This window comes from Elephantulus edwardii, unplaced genomic scaffold (assembly GCF_000299155.1).
Source record: "Elephantulus edwardii isolate Elephantulus edwardi_28Jun2011 unplaced genomic scaffold, EleEdw1.0 scaffold00236, whole genome shotgun sequence".
In the NCBI taxonomy this organism is placed as follows: Eukaryota; Metazoa; Chordata; class Mammalia; order Macroscelidea; family Macroscelididae; genus Elephantulus; species Elephantulus edwardii.
Window position 1 is genome coordinate 845,711 of NW_006399986.1, and position 20,010 is coordinate 865,720.

The 20,010-nt window shown below is 54.6% G+C and overlaps 1 protein-coding gene across 1 annotated transcript in view; it reads right to left on the bottom strand.

The window, feature by feature from the left end:
- Nucleotides 1–485: 485 nt before the first annotated feature.
- ZC3H4 (zinc finger CCCH-type containing 4) overlaps nt 486–20,010 on the bottom strand; it is a 36,659-nt gene continuing 17,134 nt past the window's right edge. Inside the window, exons 2-14 of the mRNA XM_006898626.1 lie at nt 18,932–19,151; nt 18,525–18,638; nt 16,053–16,275; nt 13,580–13,728; nt 12,987–13,083; nt 12,745–12,878; nt 12,178–12,288; nt 11,503–11,614; nt 10,924–11,033; nt 7,490–7,848; nt 6,986–7,329; nt 3,052–3,303; nt 486–2,002 (exon numbers count right to left, since the gene is read on the bottom strand). Of these exons, the coding sequence (XP_006898688.1) occupies nt 486–2,002; nt 3,052–3,303; nt 6,986–7,329; nt 7,490–7,848; nt 10,924–11,033; nt 11,503–11,614; nt 12,178–12,288; nt 12,745–12,878; nt 12,987–13,083; nt 13,580–13,728; nt 16,053–16,275; nt 18,525–18,638; nt 18,932–19,151 (3,742 nt within the window). The remainder of the gene's footprint in view (nt 2,003–3,051; nt 3,304–6,985; nt 7,330–7,489; nt 7,849–10,923; nt 11,034–11,502; nt 11,615–12,177; nt 12,289–12,744; nt 12,879–12,986; nt 13,084–13,579; nt 13,729–16,052; nt 16,276–18,524; nt 18,639–18,931; nt 19,152–20,010) is intronic.

A 20,010-nucleotide genomic window follows, 5' to 3' on the forward strand; every position in this document is an offset into this window, starting at 1 on the left:
CAGCTGCCAGGCAAATCTCTTTAAGAGATGGCAGAGGCCAGGGCTGCCTCCCAGCTCTGGAACTGGGTGGCTCTTGGTTTGCTCTGCCTCCCCAACTCTCAAGGTGGTCCGCCTCCTCTGCTGAGGGCATGGGGCTGGCAGGCATTTCCATTTTAGAAAGGCCTTGGTCCTGCCCCATCACCTCGGCTGCCCTCTGTCCACCTCAGCATGCTGCCCATTGTCCTCAGGATGCGGGTGGCAGGGAACGCTCAGCCACTGGTGCACAGAGGGGAGGGGGTCCGGCCTCTGTCCGAGGCAGAGGCCTGAGCCCGAGAGCCCGCAGCACTGACCACAACTGAAGGTGGTTATGTACAATTTATGTTTCAAAGCAAGTACTACTTAAAAAAAAAGAAAAAAAAAAAAAGAAGACCAAGACACCAGGCCCTGCCCACTACCAAGTCTGGGTCAGGCCTGGGGCGGATGGAGGGCATGAGCTTTGCCCTGCACTACTGGCAGAAAGGGGAGGCAGTGGGGTCAAAGCCTTTAAAAACATCCTTGAGGGAGCCTGCGTCCTGCTCACCCTCGCGGGCCGGGCTGTTGCCAGCAAACGGGCTTCCAGTGCCAGTCTTGGGTGCCTGCTTCACAGTCCCAAATAGGGTGGGAACGGGAAGGTTGTGCACCCCAGGCTGCGGTGCGGCACCCTCTGGTGGCGGGGTCAGTGCAGTGGTGGTGGTGGGGGCCGCTGCGGCCTTGGGCCGGGGCCGGTTGTAGCTGTTGTATCGGTCTGTGGCCGGGCACCCGTCTGCACCAGACTTGGTGGCTTCAGGCTGTTCCAGGGCGGACTTGCGGACGAAGGGCGGCTCCTTGGCCTTGGTGGCGGTGGGGGTGCCCTTACCATTGCCCTCGGGGCCCTTGGGCTGCGTGCTCCCATCAGCAGCCGGCTCTGCAGCCTTGCCCCCGGCATGCGGAGTCCTGGGGTCGTAGAGGCTGATGCCACTCAACACGTTGCTCTGGCCACTCCCACTGCCCTGGCCCAGGCCACCGGCTGCCAGCACACGCGGGTCGTAGGGGGCAATGGCTGGGGGCGAGGAGCCGCCGCTGGGGCTGCCAGCAGGTGCCGGTGCCTCTGTGGGACTAGGCTTGGCTGCTCGGGAGGTGCCGGCAGGGTCCGCTGACTTCTGCAGCCGGGGGTCAGTGGGGGCCTTGCGCACCCGAGGGTCACTGGGCTTTTCACTGGGGGCCCCTGAGGAGCCACTGGTGCCGACAGTCTTGAGGATACGAGAGAGGAGCTCAAAGTCGGGCAGGCTGGAGACGGACGTGCCAGGCTCTGTGGTGGCACCAGGGCGCTGCCGGGGGTTAGGGGGCGCTGTGGTGGAGGAGCGGTGCAGCCGGGGGTCCAGGGCTGGCATGGCCTGCAGGGCAGCGGGCACAGGTGGCACCACATCCTGCTTGGGGATGGGCAGGGGGATCAGGTCCTCGGGGTTCCAGAGCACCGTGCGGGCGAAGCTGGGCCGGCTCAGCGTCACATCTTTCTTGATGTGGCTGAACTGCTGCAGCTGCGAGCGTGGGTCCCGCAGGGGGTGTCCGGGCAGGGGGTCCAGGGGGATGTTCACGGCCTTTTCCCGCAGAGCACGCTCCCCTTCCTCCTCTTCAGCAGAGGGAGGCCCGGACCCCTTGGTGCTGCCAGGGCCCGCGGGGCTGGTGTGGAGGCTGCCATCAGGCTTGGGCACAGGCAGTGAGCGGGCCAGCCGGGGGTCAGAAGGCCCGGAGTCCCCAGATGCCGGCCCACTGGAGGCCTCGGCGTGTCTGCTGAGTCTGGGGTCCCGGCTTAGGCGGGGGTCTGCCAGCCGGCTGCCTGTGGCATGTCCCTTCTGGAGGCGGGGGTCCCCCAGCCCGCCACTGCTCAGCTCCCCAGCTGAGGCCTGGGGTCGGCTGGATGTCTGCTGCCGCAGGGTCTTGAGGATGGAAGAGACGCTGCTCCCACCCTCATCCTCGTCACTCGAGTACCAGTTTCCTGTGTCGCCTGAAGGAGAGCAGAAGGGCCAGTCAGAGGCAGAAGACCCTCCTCACCTCCCTCAGAACCTTAGCTTCTCCTGAGATCCCCCCTCCACTGGGGATACCATGAAGATTTTGGAGGGCAAAGCACAGGCTGCTGGCTAAGGTTCCCCCATCATCATGTGTAGGCACTGTTCCTCTCTGTCCCCTGTGGTATATGGGGGAAAGCACTGTGAAGGTGCCCATTAGACAGCAAAGAACCCCCCCCAGATTTCCAAGGTTCTATTGTTCAAGCCGACGGGTGCACCCACTCGGCTGTCGCGGTGCCTCATCCCAGAAGTCACTGGGCTCAAGGGTTCACGGGAGGACCCCCAAGCCCTCTCCATCTCCAAGGAGGGTGGGCCCCACTTCTCCCAAGTCCCAGGGTTAGACAGGGAAGTCTTGCAGCACCACAGCTGGTTAGAGACAGTCTGCGGAACAGGGAGCGGTGGGAGTGAAGCCTGGGCCACCCCTGCTCAGCTCTGTCTCCCTGCTATCCCACTGCCATCAGGTACCCCCACAACCCCAACACATACCCCACCCCACCCAGGGAGAGTAAACCAGAATGAGCCTGTGGTACCAACTCAGTGGATGGTTGGTGTTAACTAGACATCTGTCCCGAGTGAGCAGCTCTATCCACTCCTGGGGACCCAGTTTAGAGCAGATGCTACAACCACTGTTTCCAGCAAGCCCAGCCCACTGCTCCTTGATGGAGTCTTTCTCCCCCACTCCTACTTGATAAGAGTCCTTCCTCACCTACTCCTCCTTAATAGAGTCCTCCCCCCAGTCCTCGATAGTCCTCTCCCCCGAGCCCACTCCTCCTTGATGGAGTCCTCTCCCCCGAGCCCAGCACCAAAGGCAGCCTTGACTTTCTTGTGCCACCATCCAATTTTCTCAGGGACATGCAGCAAGCAGCCTCAGCCTGGATATGTGACCCAGGAAGGGGTCTTCCCTGACCACAGGCTCCTCGCCTTTATGAAGCCCCACGACCCCAATCTGGGTGCTCTTTGGGAGGCCTTTCCCGGGGAGGACACATGCCTTCCTCATTCTCCCGGTCCTGTTTGCTGTTCTCAGCCAGCCGCCTCGCTCTCTCCTCTTCCTCCTGCTGCTTCTGCTGGATCCGCAGGTACAGGGCCCGCTGGGCTGAGGGCAGGAAGTCAGGGACACCAGCTCCTGGCTTTGGCCGGCCTTGGGGCCCGCCCTCAGAGAAGCTATCAGACTCCAAGGGGAGGTCTGAGAAGAGGTGCTCCCCAGGGCCCCCAGCCAGCTCTTCACAGTGCCCGTAGTCCTCTGTGGCGGGAAGAATCAGGGTTCGCATTGGACAGGGCCCATGGCACCACTGCCAGCACCCTCACCCTCAGCGGTAACGCCCGACCCCACTGCTGTCCCAGGGCCACCAGACCTGGGGACCCCAGGAAGCCTGACTATGGAGAGCATCCCCACCCTGCTAGTGTATCCACAAAGCGCGCTGGGGGACCTGGGCAGATGTGGATGAGGTGAACACAGGACAGACGTCTGCACATCTGTAAAAAGCACAGACATAAGATGCACCCTTTGGGAATAATAGGACTTGGGGGAGAGGGAGCCGGATGAATGGTCCCCCTCAAAAAGCACATGCTGCTGACTAATGACGAGCAATGGTTTCAAGGTTTCTTTCTCTATCCCTCTATTCAATAAAAGGGAAAAGAAAATTCACCTTCTGTCCTAAGACACACTGAGCCATGTTCAAAGACAACAGAAATAGGCAACAGGCCAGTCACAGGACGTCCTTCCTCCTCACAGGTTTACCAGCTCCACGCATTTATAAGCACGTGATCGCACTCATGGGGTCCAGCGGGGAGTCAGTCCCCTGGGAAGCATCAATCTGAAGGAGCTAGGGTGGAACAGTGCTTAAAGTGCTTGGCTGCTAACCAGAAGGTTGGGGTCTGAATCCATCATTCATTATGAAGAAAGATGAGAGTTGGCTTCCATTAAGACAGAGCCCTGGAAACCTGAAGGCGCTGTTCTGTTCTGTGGGGTCAATACGAATCCTAATCGACTCAGCCTCACCTGACAAGAGGAGGGGATCTACGTGCATGTGGTTTGATGGGCCACCATCACCCTTTGGGATGGCACCCAGCACCCGGAGCAACAATGGGGACCCACCTTGAAGGGGGAGCTGCAGGTTCAGGTCAACTCTTAGCCCCATTGGTGTAATGACTAAGAAAGTGTCTGGCTACAAACCGAACCAGGTTGGTGGTTCAAACCCACAGAGCAGATCCTGAGGACAATGACCAGCCAATCTGCTCCTATAAAGACCGTAACCAGAAAACCCGATCTGCCGGTCTGCTCTGTCATGAGATGCCACCAGGAGTCATACCCGACTCCAGAGCACCACGTTCCTGACACTGAGGAGGGCAGAGGACAGTGCTAATGGGGTCACAACTACCCCAACTATCAAAAACCAAAACCCAGTGCAGCTCACATACAAAACCAGCACGGTGACTGGGAAAAGTGAATGGTCCCTTTCTTCTGTCCTCTGACCTCTGTTGTGTAGCTCGGTGGTGAGCTGGCTCCAGGTCACTCTGTGGACGCAGAGCCTGAGACACATCAGGGAAGGGGTCCCTCTACCATGGAACTGCCTGTCAGGAGAAGCTCCAGGAGAACCAAAGGCTCAAGAAGAAAGGAGTCCACAGCCCGATGTTCACACAGACAACTTCCACTAGCCAGAGAGCAGACGAGCTGGACAGTGCTCAGCCACCACACCACCAACTGCTCTGACCAGAGATAACACAACTTCCTGGAAAGGAGGCCAGAAAAGGGTAGGACAAAGTTCCTCAAACACACACCAAAACCTGGAAGACTTACTAGCTGGTAAGGGACTAGAAGAACTCCAACACCCTTTGAACTTGGAATGAAAGCCACTTCTTGAGATCAACCTTAATCTAAATAACAGGTTACTCAAAAACTCACTAGGCTTCCGATGGGTGGAGACTGCCTATCTTTTTAAGGAGTGGTTGGGAGACTGGAGCCAGCAGAGAGGCCTGACCTTTGGGTTATAACACGTAATAACACAGACTCCCTTCTTCATGCAGAGGGAAGGCCTGCCTCACTCCAAGCTGTCCTCACAATCTGCCACACTCTGACCCACTGCTGCAGCCACTGGGTCCCTCATCGCCCTCAAAAAATCTCCCTTAAATAATCAATTCTACAAAACCAGAGGGTCATTAAGCACCCTAAAAAGAGGCAGGGGGTGACATGCATGGAACCAGAAAATGGAAATAATAAGGATGCTGACACAGGGTGATCAATGTAACTGATGTCAAGGAACAAGTCGTGTAATAATATAAAATGAGAGCCTCATTTTCTCTGTGAACTTAGCCCTAAAACACAAATAAAATACTGGTGGAAACAGTGACTCACTACATCTCTAGGGTACAAAATGCAAGGACAACCACAACTGGTTTGATGATCACAAGAAGGAGGTTAAAACCAAGCACATTTTTACACCAGCAACTGGAACTATTGTTGTCCAGAAAGAGGGTATGCTCACCCCCCCTGCGAAAGCACATGAAGCTGTGGGAGCCGGGTCTCCAGGGGACTGGCCTGCCTTTGCAGGGCACAGCATCACTACCTCACTGTCCTCTCAATAGAGGTTTACAGGGTCTAGTGACTAATCCGACAGACTGCACACTTTAGAGGTAGATTTTGTCACTATCTTAATTTTTTTAAAAGTGAGCTACACGCTAGAGACCTACTGTTCTCGCCTGTCCGCCTTCTGCACGCACATCCAACACACAGCTCTTCATGGTGGTTCTGGTCGGTGTCCACTGTCCCTTTTCTCAAGCGCTGCCTGCTCTGCTGATGGCTGCGGTGGCACTTGGCTCACCTGCCTCACCGCACCAAGTCCACCCCCGGCCAGAGCCCTGCACACTGGCATCTGCAGCCTGGTCTTCTCCCCGGCTCCCCTCCAACTACCTCTTCCAAATGTCCACTGGGTCAACAAACTGACAGGCATCACACGCCCAGTGCCAACAGTGGAGTCCTGACACCCACCCCCTGCCAGTACTACCATGGCTCTCCCCAAGAGTCAGCATCCATGGATGGTCACCCCCCCGCTAGTCTTGGTCCAAGCAGGGACCCTCATGCTTCTGTTTGTCTTTGAACTATCCTGGCACGATGGTGCCAGCTCCCAATCAAAACCCCAAACCTGCTCTGGCCAGCCATCCCGGCAGTTCCATCTCTCAATCCCACTCTCAGCCTTGACAACCCACTGCTTTCCCCACCAGCAGAAGTGGAGGCGGGCGCCCTCGCGCAGCGTGCACTCTTCTCAATGAGTTGGGCATGGGGTGCTCATCACAGCAGCCTTCTCCTCACGTACCATCCACTTCACAGAGGGACTTGGCCCCGCTTGGCCCACTTCCCCCGCTCACTCCAGTCTACTCCCTCCTCTCCTTAGGCAGCTTCCTTGTTCAGTGACAGTGGCCTCTCTGCATCCCTCTAGTTGGGATGTCACTAAGGCAGTGATCAGGGATGTCCTGCTCTGTGACCCCCTAGAGCCTGGAGCACCTAGCACCTGTGTCCTCCCTTGTGGGGTGACCCTGGCCCGGCTCATTTCACCTCATCCTGATGCCAGGCTGCTCAGCTGTGACGAGTAGGCTATCTTTTATCAGTGAGAAAGGAAGGAAATCGATCACAATTCCAGAAACAGCATCACGGGCAACATAGGCAGCCTGAGTCACCCGGTGGGACCTGCTCTGCCAGCACACAATGGGGCCGTCCACCTCTATGCCCACCACCGCTTACCCTGACCCCCGTATTCCCCCTTTCTAGGGAGTCTGATGACGCAAAAGAAGTTCGATCAATCCGTTACTCTCATCAGAGAGCACCTCTCTACCTCGACAGAGACCCCAGGTGGACACAAATGTACAACTTGAGAGGAAACTCCAGCTTCTCACCAACACCCCACTCCACCCTGGTCTCGCCCGCTTACCTGAGTCCCCCAGGAGCCCTGACTCCATCTCCATGCCCTCCTGCTGCTGGTAGAAGTTTTCGTAGAAGTTCTGGGCTGGTGGGATGGAGGGCATCATTCCAGAATGTGGTGAGTCTTCAGGGCCATAGGGCATCATTGGGGGACCTCCAGGCCCCATGGGGGGACCAGTATTCATGCCAGGGCCCATAGGCATGTCCGGGTGCACGTCTGGATGCATCTCTGGGTGCATGTCTGTATGCATCTCTGGGTGCATGTCAGGGTGCATTGGTCCCCCCATTGGTCCAGGGGGTCCCATGTTAGGCCCAGGGCCCATAGGTCCTTGGGGTGCACCAGGTCCAGGGAACCTAGGAGGAGAGACATGGTACCTGTGAGGGACAGCCCAAGTTCAAGGCCCAGAACTAGAAGAGCTCTGAGAAGAGGTAGGCTCCTAGTGACCACCTGAGGACAAAGGACTCGGGGGAGCCTGGACCCGCCCTGAGGGTCCGGCTGCCAGCTGGCACTCACCTCACGCCCAGCTTCTCTGCCAGCTGCCCTGTGGGCCGGACTTCAATCTCAAACAAGGAGGGGATCTTCTTGTTATACATGTTCTGCTGCTGGGGCATCTGCTGCGGGGACAGTGGCTCGTGCACAGGCATGGGCATTTGAGGCGGCCCAGGTGGTGGGGGTGGAGGTGGGGGCGGGGGGCCCCCCTGCATGGGCCTGCCGTTGGGAGAGGTCGGGGCTGGGGGGCCCGGGGGGCGAGGTGGAGTGGGCAGGAGGCCCACACCAGGTGGTGGCTTGGGCAGGGGGTTGATGCCCTGCTTCTTCAGTTCCTCAACCTCCTTTTCATCCTCAGCACCGGCTTCTGCGTCATCAGCCAGCATCTGTGGGGACAGAGGGGACAGGGTGTGAGCATCCAGTGGCACCCATCACAGCTAGGCGAGCAGCCCTGTCTATGCAGCAGTCAGGCTTCCTCAGAATCAAACAGCTGTAGCCAGCAGTGTCCCTTGGGCGCTGGTCCCCAACAACACCCAAGGCCGAGACCCCTCAGTGGCCTATCACGTGGTGCCGTCCATCAGCCTTGACACTGCTCGCTCTGAGCTGGCCATCAGGAAAGAGATGAACTTCTCTGCCCCAGGGTGAGGTGCAGGGGACCGCTCTGGAAGGAGTCCAGGAGGGAGGCGTCCCTAGGTGCGAATGACGCCCCATGAGCAGTACCAGCAGTGCCAGTGGGCGGGCAGAAGGTGAGTTCTGGGCTGACCTCCTGCAACATGACTTCTCTGCAACAGAGGCTTTAGCACCACTGTGGCGGGAGTGCACGGATCTGGTTCACTGTGGGGTTTCCTCATGGCACCGAAAGCTACCCTGTCCAGTTCAGGGCATCAGCGTAAGGGGGGACCCCTGGTCACGTTGTTGTCAGGTAGTCGAGTCAGCTGTGACTCGCAGTGACCCACCAACCTGAACCTCCCATTCCTGCACCATCCTCACGACCGCTGTCACACCCAAGCCCGTTTTTGTAGCCACTGTGGTAATCCTCTCCCTGGCTATGGAGCACTTGGCACAGAGCTGTTTGCAAGGAAGACGGACTACTGATGTAAATCATACTCTAGGCTTCAAAATCTAGTACTAATAATAATGTCCACTATTTTACTAACTTTTTGTATCAATTAGGGAGCTCTGGTGGCATAAGAAGTTGTGCTACCCTAATACTTCTCTGGTGGTCTGAACCCACCAGCGGCTCCTCAGGAGAAATAGGGGCAATCTCCTCTCGTGTGAGGTCCAGCCTCGGAAACCTGCTGGAGGGTCAGCTAAGTTGGCTCTGACTTGATGGCCATCAGGTGAGTTTCTACCTAGTGCTTGCTGACGGGACACTTGGCTATTGGGTTAAATGAAACATACCACTAAATTAATTCCATCTGTTTTCTTTTACTTTAAAAAAATTTAGTTGTGAGGAATTTTTCAGGGAAACCTGGCTTGTGTCCTAAGGGACGCGGCTCATCTGGAGCACAACTGCTGGTCACCAGCAGGGGGCAGGCATGAGCCACAGTGCTGTGTTCTCCAAATCGGAGGCGAGTCTTCAGAGTCCTTACGCAGTTAATTGAGTCACAGACAGACTCTAGTATTCCTAAGGTCCCAGGCACCTGAAAGGACCTCGGAAAAGACAGTAACTCTCTCCAGGGCTGTTTTGCCAGTGACAAATGGGGGTTGTTTCACTTTTCCTTCTACATAATGTGCCCAAGGCCCTCCACGTCACACTGACCACCATTTAGACAGTGCGGCTAATGTAGGATGGATTTGTGGAGTTAAATAACTCCTAGTAAAAAAAAAAAACAACAACAAAACTCCTAGTCTCTCTGGAGACTAAGGTGAGTCTGATACAGGCCATGGTTTTTGCAATCACTTGTTATGCATCAGAGAGTTGGACAATGACTAGGGAGGATAGAAGGAGAATTGACGCCTCTGAGCTGTGAGAAGAGTATTGAATTTACCATGGACTGCCAAGAAAACAAACAGATTCATCCTAGAGAGGGTTAAACCAGGCTGCTCCTTGGAGGCAAGGATTCTGGGGCTTCGCCTGACATACTTTGGACATGTTGTAAGGAGAGACAGGTCCTTGGAGAGGGACGTCATGCTTGGTAGGGTAGAGGGACAGCGCAGGAGGGGAAGACCCTCTATGAGGTGGATTGATTCAGTGACTGGGGTAATCGGGATGAGTGTGTCAGAGACAGTGTGACTGGTACAGGATAGAGCAGGGTTTAGGGCTGTTGTACATAGGGTCGCTATGAGTAGCAAACGACTCGACGGCACATAACAACAACAACAAAACATTCCGAGAACTACAAGTTCTAGAAGGAGCGTCTTTTAAAGTTTTCTCTTATCCCATTTGACCCTTGCAGGCACCTCAGGAAACTGTACCGAGGCCTGGCTGGGGACCCCTCAAGTCCTACATCCAGATTCCCAGGGGGAACAACAGAGAGGAGGATGGATTTCAAATGCTGGCTCCCAGAAGTGTCCCCGTCCACAATCTGCATTTCCCTGGGCTTCCTCTACTGCCTAGCATAGTTCCTCCGTCATTTTGCCAGTACTGGGCGATGTGCTGCCCTGGTGCACGAAGCCATCCCACTAGTACTGTACATCCAGGCAGGGTCACCCACAGTGGACAGGTTCCAGCGGTGCTTGCAGATTAAGACAAAGAGGGAGGACCTGGTAATAACATCTCAAAAAACACTAGCCACTGGAAATTTTAAGGTTTGTTAACAGAATACTACTGTCCGTCATGGTATGAGAAGGTGAGTCTGCTGGGCTGAAAAGGCACTGAATACACACAGCGATACCCACAGAGCACACCGACAATCACAATCAGAGCGGGACTAGGTGACATTTCATTGGTCGCAGAGGCGGCCGCTGTGAGATAAAATGACGGCAGCAAACAACAAGTTCTAGGTAGAAACACTGGACATTTCCATCAGAATCAAACTGTCCCAAGTCTCTCCCTCTGCATATCTGGTGGGTATTCTCTAAGCCACCGCTAAAAACCCACAAAATACAACAGAAGACACATCGGTCAACATTCTTCTCACAGAGCTGCCCCACAACAAGTGGAGCTGGTGAGCAGGTAGTTAAGTGACTGGCTGCTAAATGAAAGGTTGGCAGTTTGATTCCACCAGCTAGCAACTCCTTGGAAGAAAGTCAAGGCAGCCTGCTTCCAGGGAATCCTAGGGGCACTTCCACCTTGTCCTACAGGGTCACTACACGCTTGAGGCACCTTAACAGCAATTTGGATTTGGGGTGTTTTAGTGCTATCCCTCACTGCCCTGGCCAGAGATAACATAGACTTGGGAGCCCCTCCAATTTCCCTGCAGTAAAGAATAGTTCCAGAACTCTCCTGAAAACGGCCCAGCCTGGGATCCCAATACAACTAGGACTCCAATCCCCGCAGGACAGCAGGTGGCACCCACCTTGTCCAGGAGTTCCCTGGTCTCCTCTGTGAGCGGGTCGTGGGAGAACATACAGTCGTCCCCGTTGATGCAGTTCCCTGTCGTGTGGTAGAGCTTACATGGGAAATCACGTGCACAGAAAATTAAGGGAAACATTTCATCTGTGGACCCCACTTGAGGAGAGAGCCCGTCTTTTTCAGAAATGCATAAATGGGAGCTCAAGGTGGCACAAGAGGCAGATGAACAGACCTCAAGTGATCCTCAGTTTTGAGCTCCCCCCGCCCCCCACCCCATGCTGGCCTGGGAGCTGTGTCCCCGATCCACAGTGGCAATGAAGTTAGGCGACTTGCCCAAAGTGACACAGTCAGCTGGAGAAATCTCAGAAAGCTACCAGTGAGTTTTGGGAGCATATGTGAAGAACACAGAGAGTATGTATGTACACCTCAGTGTATTCATCTGGAGAATGGGAACAGCAGCCTCAAGCAGCAGGGTAAGTGAGACATAACACACAGTGCCTGGCATGGAGGCCCATGGTCACTGCCACTAAGAGGAGGTCTCATCCCTTCCTTCAGGCCAGATGTGGGTCATGGCAAAGGATATCATGCATGTAGGGGCAGTTCTCAGCACGGGCGCAGAAACCAGTGATGTAAAACTTGCAGAGTTCTCGCTTCTTTGGTAGTTCAATGTCATGGCTGAAATTGCAGTGATCTCCCTGGAAGAGAAGTGGTGAGGGGAGGTGGAGGCTCAGTGACACAGATCACTATCAGTGCAGGAAGGGGAGGGAATAGCCTCGGAGGGGGAGACCCAGAGGAGCACAGCCTCAGGTCGCAGCAGCCTCACAGTGTCCTTCACCTCCCTGCCTCCCATCCCAAGCCTCCTCCCAGCTCTTCCTGGACTTCTCTACTTTCACTATCCTCAACAGTCACTTCTGTAACATACAGAAATCAGTGTGAGTCGCCTGCCCAGTATCATCACAAAATTTGGGGAAGGATGCAAGCAGATGAAAATACTTCATTTCCCAGCCTCTCCAGCATTTCTGAACAACTCAACATTAGCAAATGCCTCTGGGGAGAACAATATTGTCTAAATAAAATGAACCCTTCACCCAATTTTATTCTTCCCAGTTTGGGGGTGCGAGGCCCGGAGGCACAGCAGCCACCAAGCAATCATGGGGTTGAAAGGCACATGTGGAACGCAGCGGGTGGGATGGCGGGTGGGAGGCGGGTGGGCAGCAGCCGGGCTCTCTCCGGGTGCCTGTGAGTGCATGGCCCTTACCCATGTGCAGCGCCCTTCCACGAAGTACTTGCAGATGACTTTGCCTTTCTTGTCCGACTGCTGGTGGGGCTTGTCATGGTCGCTCCGTCGGTAGTTACCCCCACCGCTGTCCTGTTGGGGCACAGAGCAGGGTGGAGTGAGGAAAGGGACAGGAAGACAGAGTGGACATGGATCTGAGTGGACTGACTGACAAAAACCTTGGTGGACAGAGAGGTGTGTTCACTTGACAGGAGTGTGTCTGTGTGACAAGGACATTTTTGGACAGGTCACTGCCTACAATGAGCTCTGTGAGGGCAAGAGCCCATTGCTGTCAATGGTCAACAGTGGTGTCAATATCTGTACATGCAGAATGTGGACAGGTAGAGCTGGCTGTGCATATTTTCAACAAAAAATGAAAAAAAAATTACTTTTTCTAAAAATATAGAAAAAAAATTTTGTTAGGATAATTATACTTCTATATGGCTTTCTCTTCCAACAGAAAGGAAAGATTCAATCTCAATTACGAAAGAAACACATCCAGGTAGGGGTGCTGGCCTAGCATGGCAGAGCGGGGCAGCGCCTACTCACGCCCATGTCCTCGTCGTAGTAGTCGTCGTCATCCATGCCCTTATTAAGTCCTCCACGGCTCCCTCCACGGCCGCGGCCCCGGCCCATCCCTTTGCCTCGGCCTCGGGAGCCCCGGCCTCGGCCTCGACTCAAACCTGTGGGGTGGAAAGACAGCGTCAGTGCCGGCGCTTAGCTGGTACCAAGACCCACAGCTGTCAAGCAGAGCACCCAGCAAAGTCCGTCAGCTCCCAGGCCGTGCCCACCTCGTCCTCGGCCGTCCTTGGACCTGCGGTACTGGTTCAGCTCCTTGGAGTACTCGTCATAATCGTCCTCTCCCATCGGCTCCTCATTGTCTCCATACTGGGATTTCGGAGAGAAGGACGGAGGGGGGGGGGGTTGTCAATAGGCTTCCTAGCTGGACCCTCCCACACTCAGCCCTGGTGCTTTACTCCGGAGGCCCTAACTCCATGGTCAGAGGGCTGGACTTCCACCTGCAACCCCCCACCACCACACCACACCTAAGGAGTCTCTGAGTTTGGGTGCCTCTCATCTGTGTGTATGTACATGTGAGGGAGAAGGAGGTGGTTTGAAAAAAGGTTATAAAATGTCTCACGAGGACAGTGAGCATTCTCCCAAGGATGAGAACCGAGGCTTGGTGGGGGCAGGGGTGGAAGTGACTGTTCTCTGCCCACCCTTCTGTTCTTTTCCATTTATCCACCCTAGATCGTAAGTCACCCTGCTGAAAGCAAGGCTACCCACGCCATGTGCTTCCACCTCCATCTTACAGGTTCCCTCTATGATATCTGCACCCCAGAAATCCCAGCCGCCACCCCAGGAGGGCTGAAGGTGCCTTCACCTCCATCTCCTCATCGTAGAAGTCCTCCTCATCCTCCGGGTGGTCTCCCACGCCCCGGCCCCGGCCTCGGCCGCCCCGGCCCATGACTCGACCTCGAGACCCTCCACGGCTTCCTCGGCCCCTATAGCCTCGGCCACGGCCTCGGCTGCCTGTGGGGAGATGCACAAATGTTAGCAAGACCAGAAGAGGATCCACTGCTGAGACAAGTCAACCATGGCTTGTCCTGAGATCAATCACTGTCCTCCTCTTCCAGGAAGTCTTCCTGGCTTTGGCAGACCACACGCAGGCCTACTGTAGTACTTGTGAGTGCTCACAGGGTGGCGTACTGCCCCTCACCACATGGAGCTCCTGAGAGACCTGACATTTGGCTAGTCCAAACAGAGACATCATGAGTGGAAACATGTATCAATTTCAGAGACTTATCACAAAATTAAAAATACTGTTATCTGATTAACACAATGCTGTGAGTTTGAGTCAGCTCAACTCTTGGTTGATGACCTCAGTGATCTCAATTCAACGCACTGCCGTTGAGTCAGAACCAAATCAGAGCTGACCCTTGGCAGGTTTTGGGAGGCTGTAAATGTCACGGGATGGGAGGACTCCTCTTCCTCCCTCACAGCCACTGGTGGATCCAGATTTTGATTAGCTTAAAGGAAGTATTATCAAGATGATGTTTACATCTCCTCTATTTCAGTGTGACAGTGGCCTCAGTAGCAATTGTGAGGATACAGGTTACTACGAATCGCAGCCAACTCAACACCTAGAAAATGAAAGGTCACACAGTGCTGCACATGCTGGGCCCCCAGGACATTTGGCCCCAAAAGCACCCCAAGAGAGGGGCCTGTTCCAGGCAGGTGCATAAGAAAGACTGCTGACGTTAAGACTGAACAGCCACCAAGGCAAGCTGGGCCAGGGTGGGAGGCACAGTAGGGTAGGCCTGCTGAGCTGGAGGGTTCAAGGAGCCAGCTGGAATGGGTACATCTTTGTGGCAGGAAAGGGCACCAAGAAGTCAGGCTGGGTCATCCTGTCTCAGCTCCTCCCTACAGTCCTCCTAGGGCCACAGGTCAAAGTCAAGAGGTGTGGCCACCACAGGAGGCCTGCAGTCAGCCACACCTTGCCAGGTGGGAGGATGGTGAGAGCTGGGCAGCTGCTGTCACTCACCCTGCTCTAGCCCTCCTCTCACCCCACGGCTAACCAGTCACAGCAGACAGCAAGCTCACTGGGCTATGTGCCCTACACTGATGCCCAAGGATCCCACCTGACAGAGCCCAACAGGGGTGTCTAGGTTGTAACTACGTTCCTTAGTCACTGTGCCACCACAGCTTCTGAGGGAGGCTGGGCCCTTACCCCGCTGCTGTCCAGCAGATTCCAGCCCACAACTCTACTGGACAGGGTCGAGCTGGACCACAGGGTCCACACGGCTATGAATCTCTCTCATAAGACAACACTCATAAAGCAGTTGACAGGTTCCAACTGCTGACAGCTGGGACCTCTAACCACTGCATCACCAAGGTCAGAGGGATGTTAAAATGAGGGTTCTTTTCAGATTTATTCAGAAGGCTCAAGAGAGGTAAAAGAAAAAAAAGTCCTCTATGTAACTTACTCTGATTTAACGCTACACACACTATGTATCTCACAGCACAGAAAACAATCCAAACCCAAACCAAACCCAGTCCCGCTGCTGCCTGGGTTCCAGGGCTGGGACTCTTTATGGAAGGAGACTGCCACATCTTTCTCCTGCACAGCAGCTTGCTGGGGTCAACAGGCAACTTTTCAGTGACTTCTATGTGTAACCACCACACCAGTACGTGTCCTTTAAAAATGATCCATACTTTGGGGCAATGAAGAAACCAAACTCTAGGGAGCTTTGGTGACCTAGTGGCAAGAAGCTACACTACAATCCCAGAGGTACATGGTTCGAATCCACCAGATGCTCTGCTGGGGGAGGGGCAATCTCCTCTTGTACCAGTCAGATCCGACTTGACGGTACACACACACACACACACACACACACAATATAATAAAGTAAAATTAAAAAAAAAAAGAAAAGAAAGAAACCCAAACCCTGTGAATACTCCCAGCAGCCTGTCTGCCCTTACACTAGCCTGGCTCCATCCCAGCTCAGTCCATCCCCCAACTCACAGGTCCCAGGGCATACAGTCTACCCTATCACCCGCACATCCCCGAGCCACACGGGTCACCTCACCCCCACAGGTCCCCAAGCCACATGGTCCACACCACTACCCACAGGTCTCTGGCAACACGGGCTACCCCACCACCTGCAGGTCCCTGGGCCACACAGTCCTTCCCAAGGCCACAAGTTTCTAGGCTACACCTACTCTTCGCTTCATGACCCTGAATCTCTTCTCCTGGGCTGGAGGCTCCAGGAGAGGGGGCCCACCACCAGGGTATTGCCTGGCACCCAGCAGACACTCCCTTGCTTACAGAGGCCCTGGCCCCAGCCCCAGCTCACCTCGGCCCCGGCCGCTGCCCTCCTTGGCACGCCGGTACTGGTTGAGTTCTTTGGTGAAGTCATCGTAATCCTCTTTGCCCAGGTCCTCCTCCTCGTCCCCCTCATACTCTCCATACTGCTCGTTCTCGTAGTCCTCGTACAGGCCATAGCCCTTGCTGTCCAGCTTGGAGTAGGATTTCTTGGGCAGGGATGGGGGGTGAGACGAGCCATATTGCTGGTGGGACTGCCGGGCCCAGAGAGAAATGGGGAGGAGGGCTGAGTTGAATGCCTGACCCCATGAGCCCTACTGTTCCCCAAGTAGACACATGTTTGTGGGACTCTGCAGACCTCTCCAGGGACTGACAGACATGCTTGCTCTTCACAACTTGAAAGAGAAGTGAGGTACAGACTCCATGGTCCCTGAAGAACTAGGGAGAGGGGCTGGAGGTAGAGAGAAGTGGGTGCTTCCCAGGGATTGGGGGCAGAGAGACCTCACAAACTCAAGAACATTCCTCACTCAAAAACAAACCCGAGGTCTGAGAATTCAACTCTTGGCCAGAAAGGCAACTAGAAGGATTGGCTTTACAAAGTAAACTAGTGTCAAGTTGTACTGGATGAAGACAGGTGGACAGACAGACAAATACGAAGACAGAAAGACGTGAGCTAGTTAGACAGGCAAAGAAAAAAAAACCCAACCACCCAAGATGCCAACAAAACCAATCAGCTAGGGAGCTCTGGTGGCCTAGTGGCAAGGAGATGCAACTGCAATCCCGAGGCGCACAGTTCCAAACTACCAGATGCTCTGCGGGGGAAGGAGGGACAATCTCCTCCTGTACCAGTCAGATCTGATTTGACGGTGTACACACAAAAATAATAAAAATTTAAAAAACAAACAAACAAAAAACCCAATCAGCTGCCACTCTGACCCAGGGCGACCACAACCAGGTTGGCTAATTCAGCTCTACGTGCTCTTTCAATGACTGACTTTTAGAAGTAAGACAGCCAGGCCTTTCGCCCAGGGCACCTCTGGGTGGACATGGTTCAATCACCAACATTCAGGTTGGGAGGCCAAAGTTTCTGAAAATCATTTGCACCACCTGGGATCACAGATAGGCACACATACAGACATGTCACATGCACATACAAGCATGCACTGAAGGACGCAGATCTCAAATCCTCGAACCCCGAGTGCAGGATCTGTGTGAGCCGGCTTCCACCTGCTTCCTGCATTGTGGTTACCACAGGTTTGAGGCCTGATGCTACATTAGTAGAGCAATCTCAGCTAAAATGTCTCCTGACAAATAACCCACTCGGATAAAGGCTACTGACTACAAAGCAATTAACTTTAAAACACTGCTTCACAGTGGGTGGAGGGAGGGGGCAAAAAGAAACCCAAACAAACACAAGGGAGTTGAATGAAACACGATGTAAACAAGTTATTGTATGCAAACCAAGAAAAGAACTTTTTTTTCTAAAAAATTACTTCTTGAAACTTGGATATCCAAGTTGTTGGGTTTTACTCCTTTGGCTCTAACTAATGGGAAGGAAAAAATGGTTTGCAAGCTCAAGAGCACACTGAAATTTTCACTCAAGCAGGGGGCATGGTAGGGGTGGTCTGTAAGAGCTCAGTTCCGAGCCTGCTGATGTTCTACAGAATGTCATTTTCCAACAGTGGGAAGAGTCAGCTGTGCAACTGGAACATTCAGTCTCCTCACCTGTGTAACGGGGATAAGCAGCATCTCTAATCCCACAGGATCATGTCCTGTTCTATACATGCATGCCCAGAACAAATGAAAGAAGGATGATGCAAAGGACAAAGCATGTAGGATCCCACTTCAATCACATATGCAAGAACAGAGCAGATACGTCGAGTTTGTTTGTGTGAGAGGGGGGAGTTAGAGCTTAGAGAGTGCCAATCCCTGTCAAGAAACAAAACCAAACCCAAAAACCCAAACCCACTGCTATTCACTCGAGCCACAGGGAGCCTACAGGACAGAGGAGAGCTGCCCCAGACGCCTTCTGAGGCTTTTCTCTTTCTGGAAGCCGACAGCTTCACTTTTCTCCTGGGCAGTGTCTGGAAAGAACTCTCAGCAGCCAAATGCCCTAATCACAGTGCCACCAAAGCTCCTCATAGGATCCAAAAAGCCAAACCCACTGTCCTCAAGTCAATTCCGACTTGTGGCGACTCTCCTCTGTCAGGTTTTCAAGGCTGCCCACTGCCCACCGTAATGGAGCTGACTACCACGTCCTCCTCCCGCCGAGCAGCTGACCTCTCCCCAGCAGCCTAGCACAGGTGACCGTAGCTGCCCCGGACACCGAGGATGGAAAAGCCTGGAGACTTTAGATACTGCCGATGACCACACGACACAATGAATCCATGCTGTCTAACCGTACATGTAAATGCGGGGGAAACAGCCCGGGTTTGATTCTATACACATGATTCACCACAACAAAGCAGGAAGAGCCCAGCCTGTGTCCAGGCAGCAGACTCACCGGTACATAGGGGGGTGGGCTGTACTCCCGGTACTTCCGGTGCCCCTTCTCGCTGGGGCTGAAGTCCGAGTCATCAGAGAAGTCGGAGAAGTCATCACTGGACGAAGCGTGGCGCTGGAATGACAGGGCAAGTGGACTTGGTGATTGTGCTGCACGCCAGCCAGGGCCACCCCAGGAAGGTCAGCCCCGGGACAAATGATGCTAGAACGTGCCAAAAGGCCCTGGGCTCTCTGAGAGACGGCACCTAAGGGCATCTAGTGGCACTTAAGCGTGAGCTGCCAATTTTTCCCCCAAAAAAGGGCTCTAGTCATTTTAGGGCAGGAGAACGCATCACTAAGTGTCTGCTGGGGCGGAAAAGCCACCTGGCCCAGGGCTCTGGGTGGCTGGCACACGTCCCAGGGACCTACTTTGTGCTTGGATTTCCTCCTCTTCTTTGATCGCCTCTTCTCCTTCTCCCGCTCTTTCTTCCGCTTGCGTTTCAGCCGCCGGTGGGCCTTCTCCTCATCTGAGTCACTATGGTGCTTCTCCCCCTTGTCTTTCCGGCTCCGCTCTGGCCCCCCAGAGGTGTCCTGGGTCTCTTCGGCCCCATCGTCTTCAAGTTCACCTTCTTCCAGTTCACCATCCTCCCTACAAACCAAGCCCAGAGCCCCAGTGAGTGCAGGGCCGGGGTGCTGATCTGGCCCGGGGGAGGCTGAGGGCGAAAGCAGTCACACAGAGAAAGGCCATGACCCCAAACCTGGTCCTTCCTGCCAAGGAACCGTGTCCCTTGGAGGAGCAACACTGAGGGGCTGAACCACTAACACTAAGACACATTTAACCAATACTTCTCACAGGGATCTGTGGTCAAATGAGCCTAGGAAATTCTGTCTTGGGGTCGCATCAGGCTCAATGGCCCCACAAAACCCTGAAATGCCCAGAGAGCTCTGTATCAGGGGACTTCTGAAACCCGCTGTACCACAGACGTTATCTTATCTCAGGGACTCCGAAGAGCATCTCTCAGAAGGTACAGGGGTGCCTCTGAGCTGGAGGTCATTCTGTCTTGGGGTGGTAAGAGCTGTGGACAGTGAGAGGCCCTCAGATCCCACCCGCCCTACATTAGGGACTCTGACTAGAGGGCCTGAGCTGCGGTTTGTCAAGAAGACCAGCAAACAGGTTCCTGGGGTGACCCCATGCTACGGGAAGGGCCTGCTCTATGTCTTCCCCTCCTCCTCTGACTTCAGCCCCCAAGGCATCATATCCCTCCCCTTTTTCCTGTTACCCAACTAGCTCAACTAATCTCCAGGTTCCTTCAATTCTGTCTGCCCCCTCCTGCCATTCCCGCTCCTCAGTCTTTAAAAACTCTGAATAGGATGGATGCTGCTGGTAACATTCTGGGCATCGGGGGTAGGAGTGGGGGTGGGGTGGGATGGAATGGGGGTGGGAGGGGTAGGATGGAGTGGAGTGGGGTAACCAGGTGCAGAAACGAGCCACTGGTTAAAGGACCCAG